Genomic DNA, 14,152 nt, shown 5'->3' on the forward strand with positions numbered 1-14,152 from the left:
AAACAGTTCAGCGGTCTGTTTACGCAACAAGACATCGTTTTATTAACATTCTGCATTTTTATAGAACTCACATTATATATATAAGAAATAATCGTTGACAAACAAACACATTAAAGACACGATACAAGAAAGAAAGGTTACAATTCAAACGCTTGTGATGCAGGTAAGCCCCGCCCACATTCGCTGAGGCTCGAAGTGTAAACACTTTTACGCGCTCTGATTGGACGCGGGTTGTTTTCATCCGCAGGCCCCGCCCCGAGTACAGCTGATTTCTCTCCTCCCACTGATGATGGCCTGTCCCAAACACAAGAGACAAAAACAAATCGCGCATACAAAGGGACGTAAATACTAGCGGGTGCTCTGTTAGCCACGACCGATCTGTTCATCTTTCCACTGGCAATTCAACCTCAGATAAAGATGGTTTCTCCGGTCACTGTGGTAAGTATGTTACCTCTTTTCTCTATTAAAGCTTTTCATTAAAACACACGTTTAATCGACATGATCACTTCATAAAGACATGATATCAGTTAAACCGAGATTGGATATGCATTAATAAGTGCTTGAAGTGATCATTTTAATTTCGAATTCATGTATTGCTTACCTCTGCAAAACACGTATTCTTTATGTCATATTACTATAAAAAAAAGAATGCTTATGTAGTGACTTGTTTTTGCTGTTAAGGAGAACAATACACATACGTTTGATTTATATGTGTATGTGTGTCCATGCATCCTTGAGTCTGTTATCTTGGGAATAACAATGAGCACGTGATTATGGCCAGCATGCTCATGTTTACTTTACCTCCACAAACCATGTGCTATATGATCACGAAATGCTCTGGTTTATTTATGCAAATTAGCACTGTGCAGTTCGCTCTGCAGGGTTTGCATTCTCAGTATTTCCCCATTTTCATTGCTTTCATCTGCTTTCAAAGGGCTTTATTCAGTAGAAACACTCGTGACAATCCTTTATTCCTCTTTCATACAGACGCACGCATTCTGACTGGAAGTTCTTGCAGTTTCTGAAGTGATCTAGTTGCACTGTTTCAGCAAAACCTTTTGTTTCAAATGTCCTCTGTTTTCAGCATCTCTTTTCACTAATGATTTTTTCTATTATTATTTGAGTTATATGGTGTATGACCAACTAAATATGTTCTCAGGTTATTTTTCATAAATGTGAAATTGGGGCGAAATTTTAATTGTGCAGTTAATGTATTTATATCCGAGTTGGCCAAACAGTAGTTTGATATTTTATAGGCCTATGTGACTTTTTACATACATTTCATAAATTGTTTTGAGCTTCATAGATGTTTTACGGTTTCATTATTTTTCCTGAAAAACATGTAATAGGCTGTTGAACAGCAGGTTCTCATTGTGACAACTTATCCCGTGTAGGTTTGGTTTCACAGACAGGGCTTAGATTAAGCCAGGGTTAGGCCTCAGTCAAATTAGGTTTATAAACATGCATTAGAAGAAAAGCATTACTGGTGTGCATCTTGAGAGACAAAACAATGTCATTGACATATTTTAAGATATGCCAGAGCAAGTTGCTTTCAATTAAAACAGCTCAAACATGCTGGGACTAGACTTTAGCCTTGTCTGTGAAACCTGTGGGTAGTGTGACAACATGCCCCACTGTGTTCTGCCTAATAATGAACTGTATGTTATCTATTTTATTTAGCAAACCAAGTTATTTTAAATTAGTTTATTAAATGTTGTGAATGGATCATTCCTTGTGAGGTTCACACGTACAACCTTTCATTTACCAGCCTAGATGTTATAACCACAAAGTTTTACCACATCTATTTTAAAGAGCTGCACCACAAGTCTGCATTATAAAGAGCTCCTGCTGTGTGCACCATCTCTTCACATCAACTGGCTTGAAATTAAAAGTCTCTGTATTTCAGTGTGACCTTTCTCAGACTGCGGGGTACACCAGAATCTGATTAAAATGTACGCTGTCTAACAATAGCCTTTTTCCACTTCCCCCACTAAGGCTCAAACTACAAATTCCAAGACTAAGCCAAGACCAACTGTCATGGACTAAGAGGAGGATTAGGACAAGAACATATTTCCCCCCTTCAGTTAATATAGGTCATTGAAGCAGTTGTGTTAAGTGTAACATAGTTACTGTTATGGGGTTGTTCTTGTGATATTACTTTTCTAAAGAACATGACCTACAATTTTCACAAATTTTCTGCTTATAGCATCCATCTGGAAACCACCAACAACCTTAGCAACCACTTAGCAACACCCTTGTAACTAACATAGAAACCATCTAGCAACATCTCAAAACATCATAGTAAACAAAACCCTATTTTCTTGAGAATTGGATTTTCAAGGTACCAAAATTTTGCTCAGTACCAATACCAGTTAAATTTCACGGTTCTCGGTACCATTTTCGGTACTATAGCAAAAGCTATTGTATTTTGTTTGTAATATATATTTTTAATTTTAACTATTTGAAATAAATAAATGAAATAAGTTCATTTTAATGATTATAAGTAATAATATGTTAAAACATTAGCATGTAGCCTTCAAATATTGTTCAGTTAAATAAACATTGCATTAAAAAAATCACATGAAAAGTTAGTAATAAAATGAAAAACAAAGAAACAAATTAGAGGTAACAGAACAAGTGGAAGGTCTATTGCACTTTTAGACTCAATGCACTATTTTGACATCAAATATTTTTTTTTTACTCTCATCCGTTGTCAAACAGATTGAATGCCTAAATTTTAATATGGTCGTCACTCCTGCACCTTTGCAGTGTGTACTTTGCAACATGTCATGAACAATAAAACTTTATTCAAATTATGAATGGGTTATTTACACAGAAAGCGAGCAAAGAGTGCTGCTTTTATAATCAATGGAGCAGTCACAGCTCAAGCTCACTGAGTGAAAACTCCTGTTATAATCAAAAATCTTAGATACTGCACAATACATTTCTTATTTATATCATCTTTATACTTTGCTGGTTATAACAAAATCTAATGCTGAACAAACTCTGGTGTATTAAGCGGATTCTGACTAACTTAAGCGCCTCTGATTGGCCATTGCTCTCACACGATCAACAAACATGTCTGCGATTGGCTGCAATGCTCAACGCTGCAAAAAACACGTGGTAAATAGAAACCTTTGATGCTCTTCACAGAGCGCTCACACCATTTGAAAGCAGCACCAATTAGCCGGTACCAAGTTGACCGGGTACTGCAGAAAGACGAGTATGTTACGTTTCTAAAACTTGGTACCAAAGTACCAGTACTTTTGACAACCCTACTTGAGAATATGATAAAAATCCAGTTCTACATGTACTAGTTACACATACATTTCTGTACGAAATCTAATTTTAAGATTAAACATGTGGTAAATTGTATTTGTGACAGCTACTGCTCGATGTGGTGTGAAGTCCAGAATCACCCAGTTTTGTAATGGGGAGGTTGTGTAATCAGACTCATTTGACCCTATGGGTCACAAAACAAGCTACATGTTCTTAAATAGTTTGGGGTGTAAGTCAATACCTCATCCTTATTTTTGTTGTTGTTTGTTTTATGACCCTTTATGTACAGCACTTTGGTAAACTACTGTTGTTTTTAAATGTGCTCTAGAAATGAATTAAACTTGAAACTTGTTGGGTTTCTTGGGTGGAAAGATGCCTAGTTCTTCCTGCCTTGTTTACAGCAAAACTTTGACATACTTCTCTTGGGTTTGGTATCCTTCTGAGATTTAACCATTCTCATAGTTTTTATTCATTATATCTCACATTTCCAAGAAAACACATGGATCGCATTTCACTGAAGTGCTTATTGTTAAGTGTTTTTATCACCTCCATTGTTAAAGGAGAACTCCGGTCAAATTTAACATTGAGCTCATTTTTTTGTACATTTGGAGTGCTGTCAATACAGAGAACAACGACAAAAATCGGTGTTGCCTACACCGTGTTATCCTCTTTTTAAAATTTGCACCCTGTTGACTTCAATGGGGCAAGTACTAAACCTGCTTTTAGCCTCTTAACATCCTTGATGTGTCATTACAAGGGCACAGAAAATGTGAGTGATTCCTTCTGAGTGAACACGAGTGGATCTGACTGCAGTAGATGTGAAAGATATGTATAAAAATGATGTTATTTAAGCCAGCGCAAATACCTTTGTTTACATCCTGTTTTTCGGTTGAAGTCCAAAGTAGTCGATTGCCGAGTTCACGCGCGTGATCATAGGTAACTAAACCTATGCGCGTGAACTCGGCAATCGACTACTTTGGACTTCAACCGAAAAACAGGATGTAAACAGGTATTTGCGCTGGCTTAAATAACATCATTTTTATACATATCTTTTACATCTACTGCAGTCAGATCCACTCGTGTTCACTCAGAAGGAATCACTCACATTTTCTGTGCACTTGTAATGACACATCAAGGATGTTAAGAGCCTAAAAGCAAAATTTTAAAAATAGAATAACTCGGTGTAGGCAACACCGATTTTTGTCGTTGTTCTCTGTATTGACAGCACTCCAAATGTACAATAAAATGAGCTCAATGTTAAAATTGACCGGAGTTCTCCTTTAAATGTAAAAGGAGCACTGTGTCCGTCTTTCTGACTTGCGTGATGGTGTGTTTCACTTCCCATGAATACAACTTCAGTCTCTCTTTTGTCCTACAGGTCAAGAGCGAGGGTCCAAAGCTTGTTCCGTTCTTCAAAGCCACTTGCGTCTACTTTGTTCTGTGGTTGCCAACCTCGACTCCCTCCTGGTACAGTGCCCTCATCAAATGCCTGCCCATCTTCTGTCTTTGGGTGTTTCTGCTCGCTCATGGCATCAGCTTTTTAGGTGCCCACTCCAGTGCCAGGAAAATCCTGGCAGGACTTATTTTTTCAGCTTTGGGTGACGCATTTCTCATCTGGCAAGAACAAGGCTACTTTAGTCACGGTGAGTTAATTCATTTGTTTTGCTCTGATTTGATTAGAAAAGGATTAAGAGTTATTTGCTATGTGTGTTGATGAGAAGGGTAAGATGTATAATTCTGTTTATCAAAAGCTCTGTATCAATATAACATTGTATTTAACTTTTTTACACTTTCAAATGCTGGTTAAATTAGTTTATGCTAATTATTTGAAAGCAGACTGTGGTTTTATGCAAGCCTCCTCTCTCAAGCAAGAAGTTTTATGTTCCAACTCTGAACTATCATGCCTGATTCAGCGACTCTTGTACTGAGAAAGTAGAGGTTGAATGATGTTTTTTTAGGTCAAGGTTGAGGGTTGGGACAAACCCAAATGATACCCTTGGGAACCACAGAGTTACTCAAGTTTTCCTTTGGAATAAACAACAGGGTCATGGTACCAAGACTAGCACGTTTCTTGATATGCCCTGTACAGTTATGTTAAATTCTTTCATTCAGGGGTGTCCAATCCTGCTCCTGGAGACCTTCCTGCAGAGTTTATCTTTAACCCTGAGAAATCACATCTGAACCAGCTATTCAGGGTTTTCAGGATTGCTTGAAAGTTATTGTGTGTTGTTGCTCAACTCTGCAGGAAGGTTGCCCTCCAGGAGCAGGTTTGGAATAGGGATGCACCAATATGAACATTTTGTCCGATACCGGTAATTCTTTATATATTTGAAACCCGATAACCAATACACTGGCCGACAAATCTATATCCGAATTTTTATATAATTTTTGAGAGCCTGGTTACAAAAACTAAAGATTCACAATTGAAATCCATGTCCCAAGGACACAATTATAATGATGTTCTGCACTGACTTGCACTGCACATGTTGTGTGTGGCTGCATTTTCCTTTTTTGAAGTGATTCCAATCATATTTCAAGCACATGAACAGTGCACATCTGAACAGTGTCTCAGCTGACAGAATTAATCTATTATTTATGGGCCGATACTGATAGGGTGGCCGATATACCGTGCATCCCTAGTTTGGACACCCCCTGCTTTCATTATGATGCTTTCATTGAATACTCAATTCATTTGAATTTGCCTTGACAGGACTGCTAATGTTCGCCATCACCCACATTCTCTACTCTTCGGCCTTTGGGATGAAGCCCATTAACTCGAGAGCAGGTCTGGTCATCGGTGTCATCTCAGGCCTCAGCTACACCCTTCTTTACCCCTACCTCTCCGGTCCCTTTACCTACCTGGTGGCCGTTTACATCGCTCTCATCGGCTTCATGGGCTGGAGGGCCATTGCTGGAGTCCAGCTCGCCAATGACCTGTGGACCTGGACGAAGCTGTCGGCCTGCCTCGGAGCCGTCCTCTTCATGGTATCTGACCTCACCATTGCCGTCAACAAGTTCTGCTTCCCCGTGCCCCACTCTCGAGCCATCATAATGGCGACCTACTATGCCGCACAGATGTTGATCGCACTGTCGGCAGTGGAATGTCAAGATGCCGACGCATCTTGGAAAAGAGCCTGAGGGACCGTACATTAACCAACCTTCCCCTAATGACTCAACATCGGTAGCAGCTGCACAGGTTCAAGTTCCACTTCCTGAAACCTCCGGTCCTCCCACAGTTCCCCTGTCTGAGCATGACAAGGGTATATTGGTTATAGTTGAGGAATCACCAGTTTAAATCCATGTAAGACCAATTCTTGCTGGATTCATGTACAAGGTTTGATAGTCTTGGTCTTTAGCCTATTGACTCTCAGCATAGTTCCTCAGTCTTACAATACTGCATTTGTCTCCTACATTCCTCTAGTAGTACCACTATTTTAGTGTCAGGAAAGGACAGACAGTTTTGGAGTTCTGGTTACTAGATCCTCAATATACCCTACTTCCTTACCTTAGCATGTTCTCCATTTCAACCACAGTGTCTTCTCAGTCTCTGATATGTTGTCCTCTTCAGATAGTCCTTGATGGCTTGTACTGTGAACAAAGCGAGGGTCTTGAGTGACTAGTCTTCATCTGGAACCTACTTTCAGGCCTGCAGAATGGACTAGCAAACTGCAAATCTGTTTTTTCTCAGGGGCTGGTTTCCCCGTCTCACCGTAGATTTCCCAAACGTAATCAGAGAGTAGCATGAAAATCATTTCATATTAAAGCAGATCTGTTAGCGTAGTGCTGCTGTATTGAAAATCAATGCACAATCTTTGCTGTAGTATTGTGAGGTATACCTTAATGTTTATCCTGTGTCACTGACACATTTTAAAGTGTTGATTTCAGTAGTACACAAACCTCCATGTCTAAATACACATGTGCTGGAGTAGTTGTCTTGGCTCAAATAGGCCATCAAGCCCAAATGACTGCAACCAGCGCTAGCGTTGTCTCTGGATGAGGCTATCCTGAAAATACTGATCGAAACTCTCATAAAAAGGGAAGGGTGACCGTGTCTGTTATCTTTTTCTTAGGTTTCTGCCAAGTCAGCAGCATTGCTCAATACCTCTACCACAAGGAAAAAGCAAATAAGTACAAGTTGTACGGTTAATTCTGTCTGTATAGTATCAGATAATATTTGTAAAGAGGGAGTGATGTCAGATGATACGCATGTATCGAGCTTCCAACCACTTTCATTTGTCTATTGCCAGTAGGAAGCATCTTACTCAAGGGAAAGTCGTGTTCTTTAGATGAGGTGTTTTATCTGTAAGCCAGTACTTTTTTCAGTTCTTCTTTTTCTCATTTGGGGCTATGCTGTATTAGCTGAATCGCATACTAGGGTGAATCACAACATATTTGTAGTCATATTTCACTACAAATTTAAAAGGCATATATTTTGCATAAAGAAAATGTCTATTTTAGCATCATGAAGGTGTTTTTGCATTATTTTCATGACATTCTCATTCCCGTAATGTTAAACAAAATGGCTGCCATTGATGATTCTCATTAGATTTTCAGTAATGTAATTCATTGTTTGTTTTTTGTGCGACAACAAATACTAAAATCATGCAAGTACTTTAGGTAACTCTTTTTTTTTACAGTGTCTTTGTTACATATGTTACATGTACTTACCATAGTAATAACAGTAAATTATGCATAATTACATGCAACTAACCCTCAACCAAATCCTAATCCTACCCTAACCCTATAGTAAGTACATGTACTTAATTAATATTACTCAGTACTTAAATGTATAATTGCACTGTAACAATGACACCTTAAAATAAAGTGTAACTGTACTTTACGATTTAAATATGTATTTTTCAAATCACGTTAATGGTAATTAATTCATATAATTAATATGAGTCTCAACTGAGATAATAAATATCAATATCAATTAACGAAAACTGGTACTAAACTAGGCTTCATTTTATTCATTTTATTTATGCAAAATAGATTCTGCCATTTAAGCAAATAGCACATGTACTGTATTAATCATCAGTTGATTCAAACTGATCATTGTTTTATTCATAAATCTCAAAAGGATCATCAGCTTGATCCTTCACTGATGCTAAATGAGGGCACCGTCAGCCATGATGGGAAATGCTGCTTGGTCTGATATGTGCTCAGCTGTTGTACCCTCAGGTGCGAGTGGAAATGCGCTTTGAATGCAAACACAGCGGATCACTCAACAGTGGTCCATTTTAGAGTCATATGGCATCCTCAACCTGGCCGTGTTGCACGGGACGGCAACATCCAATGTACACTGGTGTGTTCAAACAAAACATTGAACATTTCCAGTGGAAAAAAAAAACATACATTCTTTGTATGTTAAATTATTCTAAATTAAATTTTAATTCAATGAATAACATTTGCCTCTCAAGTAAAACAAGCCAAAAAAAAGACTTTCACATCACATTAAATAGGCCTATGGCGTCTACACCTCTATATAGCATTAAGCATACTAAGACACGCATAAACGCTCCTGTCGCTCAACCGCTGAGCCCTCGAGAATCAGCTTGGCTATTTTTGTACATTTGCTTAATGCCAAGTTTCATAGGTTCCCTATGCAGGGGTCACACTGTCAGCAAACCGTTTCAGCTTAGCTGGGGGAAAAAACGTACATGATTTGCAAGGTCATGAAAACAGAATGTCATTTCAGAGCCATTGTGTCCCACACTACGAATCAGTAATGTGTTGTGAGGGTCTGCGGCAGAACGACATTTTGAGTGAAGTTATAATTGTTCGTAGGATTGGTTTCATGAAAATAAGAGATGAAAAGACCCCATAAAGTGTTCCCTTAAGGCGAACACAGACTGTTCAAGTTAATTCTCATAGTAAATGTCATGTGACCATTTTTGATGGTCGTTTAGAAAGTCAGTGTTCCTCTTCTATACTTAGCATTTCTTTTGTTCTTTGTTTGCAACCTGCTGCCACCTCCCAGATGGCTAGAGTTCGACCTCGCCTGGTCGTTTCCTTCTCTATTGTGTGAATGCGAACTCCATAGAGGAGAACAGGTGCCTTCTGTTTCACTCACTGAAATGCTGTCCTTTGAGAAGTGTGGAGACAGTTACTGGCACGGGGAAGATTTCCTTTCCATCTGGCTTTGCTTTAGCTTGCGACCTTATTCAAATGGCAGTGAGCGCGATCGTTTTACCCCCTCTGTCGGCACTCGGGTGTTTGATGCTTTTGTGACGGGTCGAGGGGAATGAAACAGAACGCTGGCCGTTCATTGGGTTCAGTATTGATGACTGTGTTTAGGTATAGCAGTCCTGTCGTTAAAGATAATGAGGAATAATCCACTTGGTTCAGAGCACACCATTGAGGGATGTACTGTAAATATTTGCACTTTTCCATTTTATCTTTGTATAACTTTCCTGATATTATCTTAGGCCTGAAACTTACTCTACGCAAATGCTGGATGCAATTACTAAAGTCCGATTTTGTGCATAACTGCATTCTGAAACATGTCAGATGACAGTTCATAACGTGCGTGTTACATTCTCAGCGTCACCACAAGGGCTGCTATAAACTATGGAAGCTTGTTTCCGCCACTGAATAATAAATAAATAATAATAATTGCAACTTTTTATCTCACAATTGCAATTTACTTCTCGCAATTCTGACTTTATTTCTCAGAATTGCGAGATATAAAGTCAGAAGTGTTTATTATTGAATTATATAGTCAGAAGTGTTTATTATAGAATTGCGACTATATATATCGCAATTGCGACTTTATTTCTCAGAATTGCGACTTTATATCTCGCAATTGCGACTTTATTTCTCAGAATTGAGACTTTATACTGTATCTCGCAATTGCGACTATTTCTCAGAAATGCGACTTTATTTCTCACAATTCTGACTTCATATCTCGCAATTCTGAGGAAAAAAAGTCACAATTCTGACTTGATATATCGCAATTGTGAGAAAAAAAGTCACAATTCTGACTTGATATATCGCAATTGTGAGAAAAAAAGTCAGAATTGTGAGATAAAAAGTCGCAATTATTATTATTTATTTATTTATTATTCAGTGGCGGAAACAAGCTTCCATAATAAACTGTGTTTCTCTATGATCAGTTTTTTTATGTCAACAGTTTGAAGAGCATCCTATGGAAGCTTGTATAAAAAATAAAAAAAGGTTAGTGCAATAAAAAAAAAAATCTCACAATTCTGACTTTTTTAATCGCAATTGCAAGATTAGATCTGGCAATTCTGACTTTAGATCTTGCAATTGTGAGAAAAAAGTCAGAATTGTGAGATAAGAAGTCAATAATCGTTTAATTTTTTTTTATTTCGTGGTGGAAACAAGCTTCCATAGCATCTTACTGACCAATTTAGTTCAAATTAGTTAAAGCTACACTGTAATATTTTAAGGTGATTTTTAGCAAAAAACACTTTGTTCTTTCAAAATTATACATTCTCATTAATGTGTAATCACTTCAACCAACTAATTAAGTATTCTCGTAAGTGTATAATCTGCCATTTAGAATACATACGAGCGAGTCGCTCGAATGGTGGCAGCCATGTTGCGCATCCATCTTGAAAATACATTAGACAAAGAGGGACATACCTGGAAATTCAAGCTTCGCCTTTCACGTTTTTACACTCAGTGGCACCATGACAAATGCGAGGGGGAGATTACTCGCGACTGCCGACAGATTTGAAATAACACGGCCACCGTAGGAGTTAAAACGCCCTCGGAATGAGAGGGGCTAGAAAGTAATATTCAATTGGTAGTCATATACAATTTCACCGCTAGATGGGAGTAAATCATACACAGTGTAGCTTTAAATAAATAGCATGTTTATAGCTAGCTACTTGAATAAACAAAACTATAAAGATAACTAAAACGATAACCATAGTAGCATCCCCCCAACGGAAAATTAAATGTCGTTTATTAGAAGCGCACTGGAGTTGTTGTCTGCCACTTTAAATGCTTGAGCTCTTCAAAAGTGGATTCTGATTGGCTGTCAATGTTTTTATCATTCATCAGCTGAAAAAACTCATTCTGAAAGTGATTCCAACGATAATGTTCCTCTGTGTCGTTATCGTTGTGCTGTGGACTTTGCTATCCCTCATAGAATGGTGATTAAAACATTATAGTATTTGTACATGGTGTGAGTGGGCCTTAATAACACATCTGTAGCCTGTTGCGTACAGTATATTTCTGGCCTTACAGTGGTATTCGGTACAGTTTCATACCTTGTGGATGAAGTTCTCAATGATTCAGACTTTTGAATCTTTAATTCAAACTCTGTCCTTTTGCATCATAGTATACGCCACCTTTTAAATGCACTTTTAAAATACGTCCTTTCATTTATTATTGTTGCAGTCTTTTTCACTAATATAAAAGCTTTGTTCCTAAACCTAGTGAGCTACCATGTTGTCTGCAGTCTCTGAACACCTGTGACTGACAGGAGTCTCGCATTAGCATGTTGCTAAGCTAACGCAATAGCACGTCAGTATGCTCAAAACACACCTTGTATTATTTAACTAGTGTTTGTCAATGTGTTTTCAGTATTGAGTGAAATTTAAGTATTTCTAATTAACATTTCTTTCGACTCGTCCTCCATCTTGGATTGATTTTTCACACAGTTTGTTCTGGGATTGCATTCTCTCTGTAAAAGATACTTGCGTTGTTGCGTTAGCTAATTGAGATATCTTAGAATGTACACTTCATGATGGAAGCATCTATGATGCCTTGAAATGCTGTCTAGGTAGGTAGCTCACTAAGTTTGAGTATTCAGACATTAGATTTTGAGGGGGGGGGGGCATTTGATTTCTTATTTATTCTGTTTGTTGTTGTTTTTGCTTTAACACACTTTTTTTCTAACATCTGCCACGAAGATTGTGTACAATCACAACTTTACCAAATTTGCTTTATATTATTCTGTATCACCTCTGCCTGTAAGAGTAAATCCAAGCGTAGATGCTGTTACTAACATCAAATAAAGTATAATCCTGGTTGATTCCAGCTTATGAGAAAGTCTTATAAGATACCAGTGTAATAACATTATTCTATCCCATAGCTAATGGTAACCACTGTTCAGTACTAAGAGCACCCACTGCAAGTGTATTCACATGTTGGATTTCACATTTACAGTTACAGAAAAGTACAAAGCATCTTAGGTGGACCAATATTGTATAGAGTTTTTGGAACTGAATATATGTAAAAAATATTTTATGACTATGCTGTATGTAAGGCAGTGACAATACTCTGAATTAGTGAAAGCTGTGCAGTTGTAATTACAATCTTTAAAAATCGAAAAATAACTCCTTGAGGAGGTTTTTTGGTCTGTCTGTGAACAATATTACTAAATAAGGGAAACGCATATTTATTGGAGTACCTCTCTCTTGCTATATATCTATATATTTTTTACATTTGACCCTTAACATTGTGAAGTTACCATTATGTTGTGAACGAATGCTGTTATTTTAATTTTATTTTCTGAGTAGATGTGAGGTCAATATTTTGCCTTATTGTTACTATCCAGTAGTTTAATTCCTTTCGTTATTGTGTTAAAGGACTTTAGTGCTCCTTTACTATAGTGATACTGCTATGAATGTGATTCAGTCCAAGTAAGAAATAAATGCAACTGCAATGCAACTGAAAACATGTTACAGGTGTGTTTGTCTCATTATTGTCAATTGCAGCTTGCAGAAGATGATGAACCCTTAAAGGGGCTGTCAGTGTTGGGGTTTTTACAAGTAATGCAAGTTATTGAATTTTACTTTGAATTAAACTTTTAAATTCACAACAAAATTTCTGAATCACTTTTTCAACTGAGTAACGCTAGTTATAGTTTTTCCAGTTATTGACTGACACCTCTCCTGTCCCCATGTTGAGAGAAATCGTGAGTATGCAGAGGCGTTGTGTGTGCTGTGTAAACATGATTCTTATTGTAGATCTAATCTAGACTTGAGAACATGCATTTACTCACCTCACTTGCAAAAAAACAGATTCAGTTTTCCTCAAAATGAATAAAAACAGTGAAATGCAAAATCAAATATTACACAAACCTATTTAATCTCACTTTATTAACCAATGTCTTTGCTGCTGATCTTTAATGATCCAATAAATAAACATTAAATTTGTTTTTTATTTCATAAAAAGTGTTGAACTTTCTTCTCCTGCGTCCTATTCTTCTGCAATCCAGAATGGCGGCACAGCTGAAAGGTTTGTATGAGCTTCGCATTTCCTTCAGCCTGAGGCTTATTCGTTTCGCTTTTGGGCTCTGTTTACACCCGGTATTAAAGGTCCCGTTGCATGCGATTCCATGTTTCAAACTTTAGTTAGTGTGTAATGTTGCTGTTAGAGCATAAATAATATCTGTACAATTATAAAGCTCAAAGTTCAATGCCAAGCGAGATATTTTATTTAACAGAAGTTGACTACATAAAACGGCTCGATTGGACTACATCCCTCTACATCCTGCATTAGTGACATCACCAGAACCGTTTCTTGACTAACCTCCGCCCACAGGAATGCTCCCTCAACTCTACTGGCTACTTGCGCACTTCTTATAACTTTGCCTACTGTGTTTACTCAGCTCTTATGGTGATTTTCTGAAGTAAAACTGACGCTTCATCTTTTGTGTGATGTAAAATAAACTTTATTAAACTCATCAGTACATGTTTGATCATCATTCAGACAGCAGACTTGTAGGCTATTAATAAATAATGGATACATAGCCTACAAGCAGATGACAAATACGTTATAATAACCGCAATTAAACTACTAAACCATACCTGTTTCATCTCTATACAGCAATCTGACTCTGTAGGCATTATTGTCCGACTCGAAATGAACGCCGTTACTGAGAGTTTCTGATATT

The 14,152-nt window shown here is 37.6% G+C and overlaps 1 protein-coding gene across 1 annotated transcript; it reads left to right on the forward strand.

Moving 5' to 3' along the window:
- Positions 1-285: 285 nt before the first annotated feature.
- On the forward strand, positions 286-12,079 carry tmem86a (transmembrane protein 86A). Its single transcript, XM_081355799.1, has 3 exons — positions 286-438; positions 4,658-4,922; positions 5,990-12,079. Exons 1-3 carry the CDS (start codon positions 418-420, stop codon positions 6,415-6,417), a joined length of 714 nt encoding a protein of 237 aa, XP_081211925.1. The 5' UTR covers positions 286-417; the 3' UTR covers positions 6,418-12,079.
- The last annotated feature ends 2,073 nt before the right edge of the window (positions 12,080-14,152 follow it).

The sequence above is a fragment of the Scardinius erythrophthalmus genome, assembly GCF_964197995.2.
Source record: "Scardinius erythrophthalmus genome assembly, chromosome: 24".
In the NCBI taxonomy this organism is placed as follows: domain Eukaryota; kingdom Metazoa; phylum Chordata; class Actinopteri; order Cypriniformes; family Leuciscidae; genus Scardinius; species Scardinius erythrophthalmus.

Bases quoted from the DNA above. Each gene is read 5' to 3' on its own strand.
- tmem86a (XM_081355799.1), top strand. From the start codon at position 418: ATGGTTTCTCCGGTCACTGTG. The intron at 439-4,657 runs GTAAGTATGTTA...TTTGTCCTACAG, and splicing joins TGGTTTCTCCGGTCACTGTG to GTCAAGAGCGAGGGTCCAAA. The intron at 4,923-5,989 runs GTGAGTTAATTC...TTGCCTTGACAG, and splicing joins ACAAGGCTACTTTAGTCACG to GACTGCTAATGTTCGCCATC.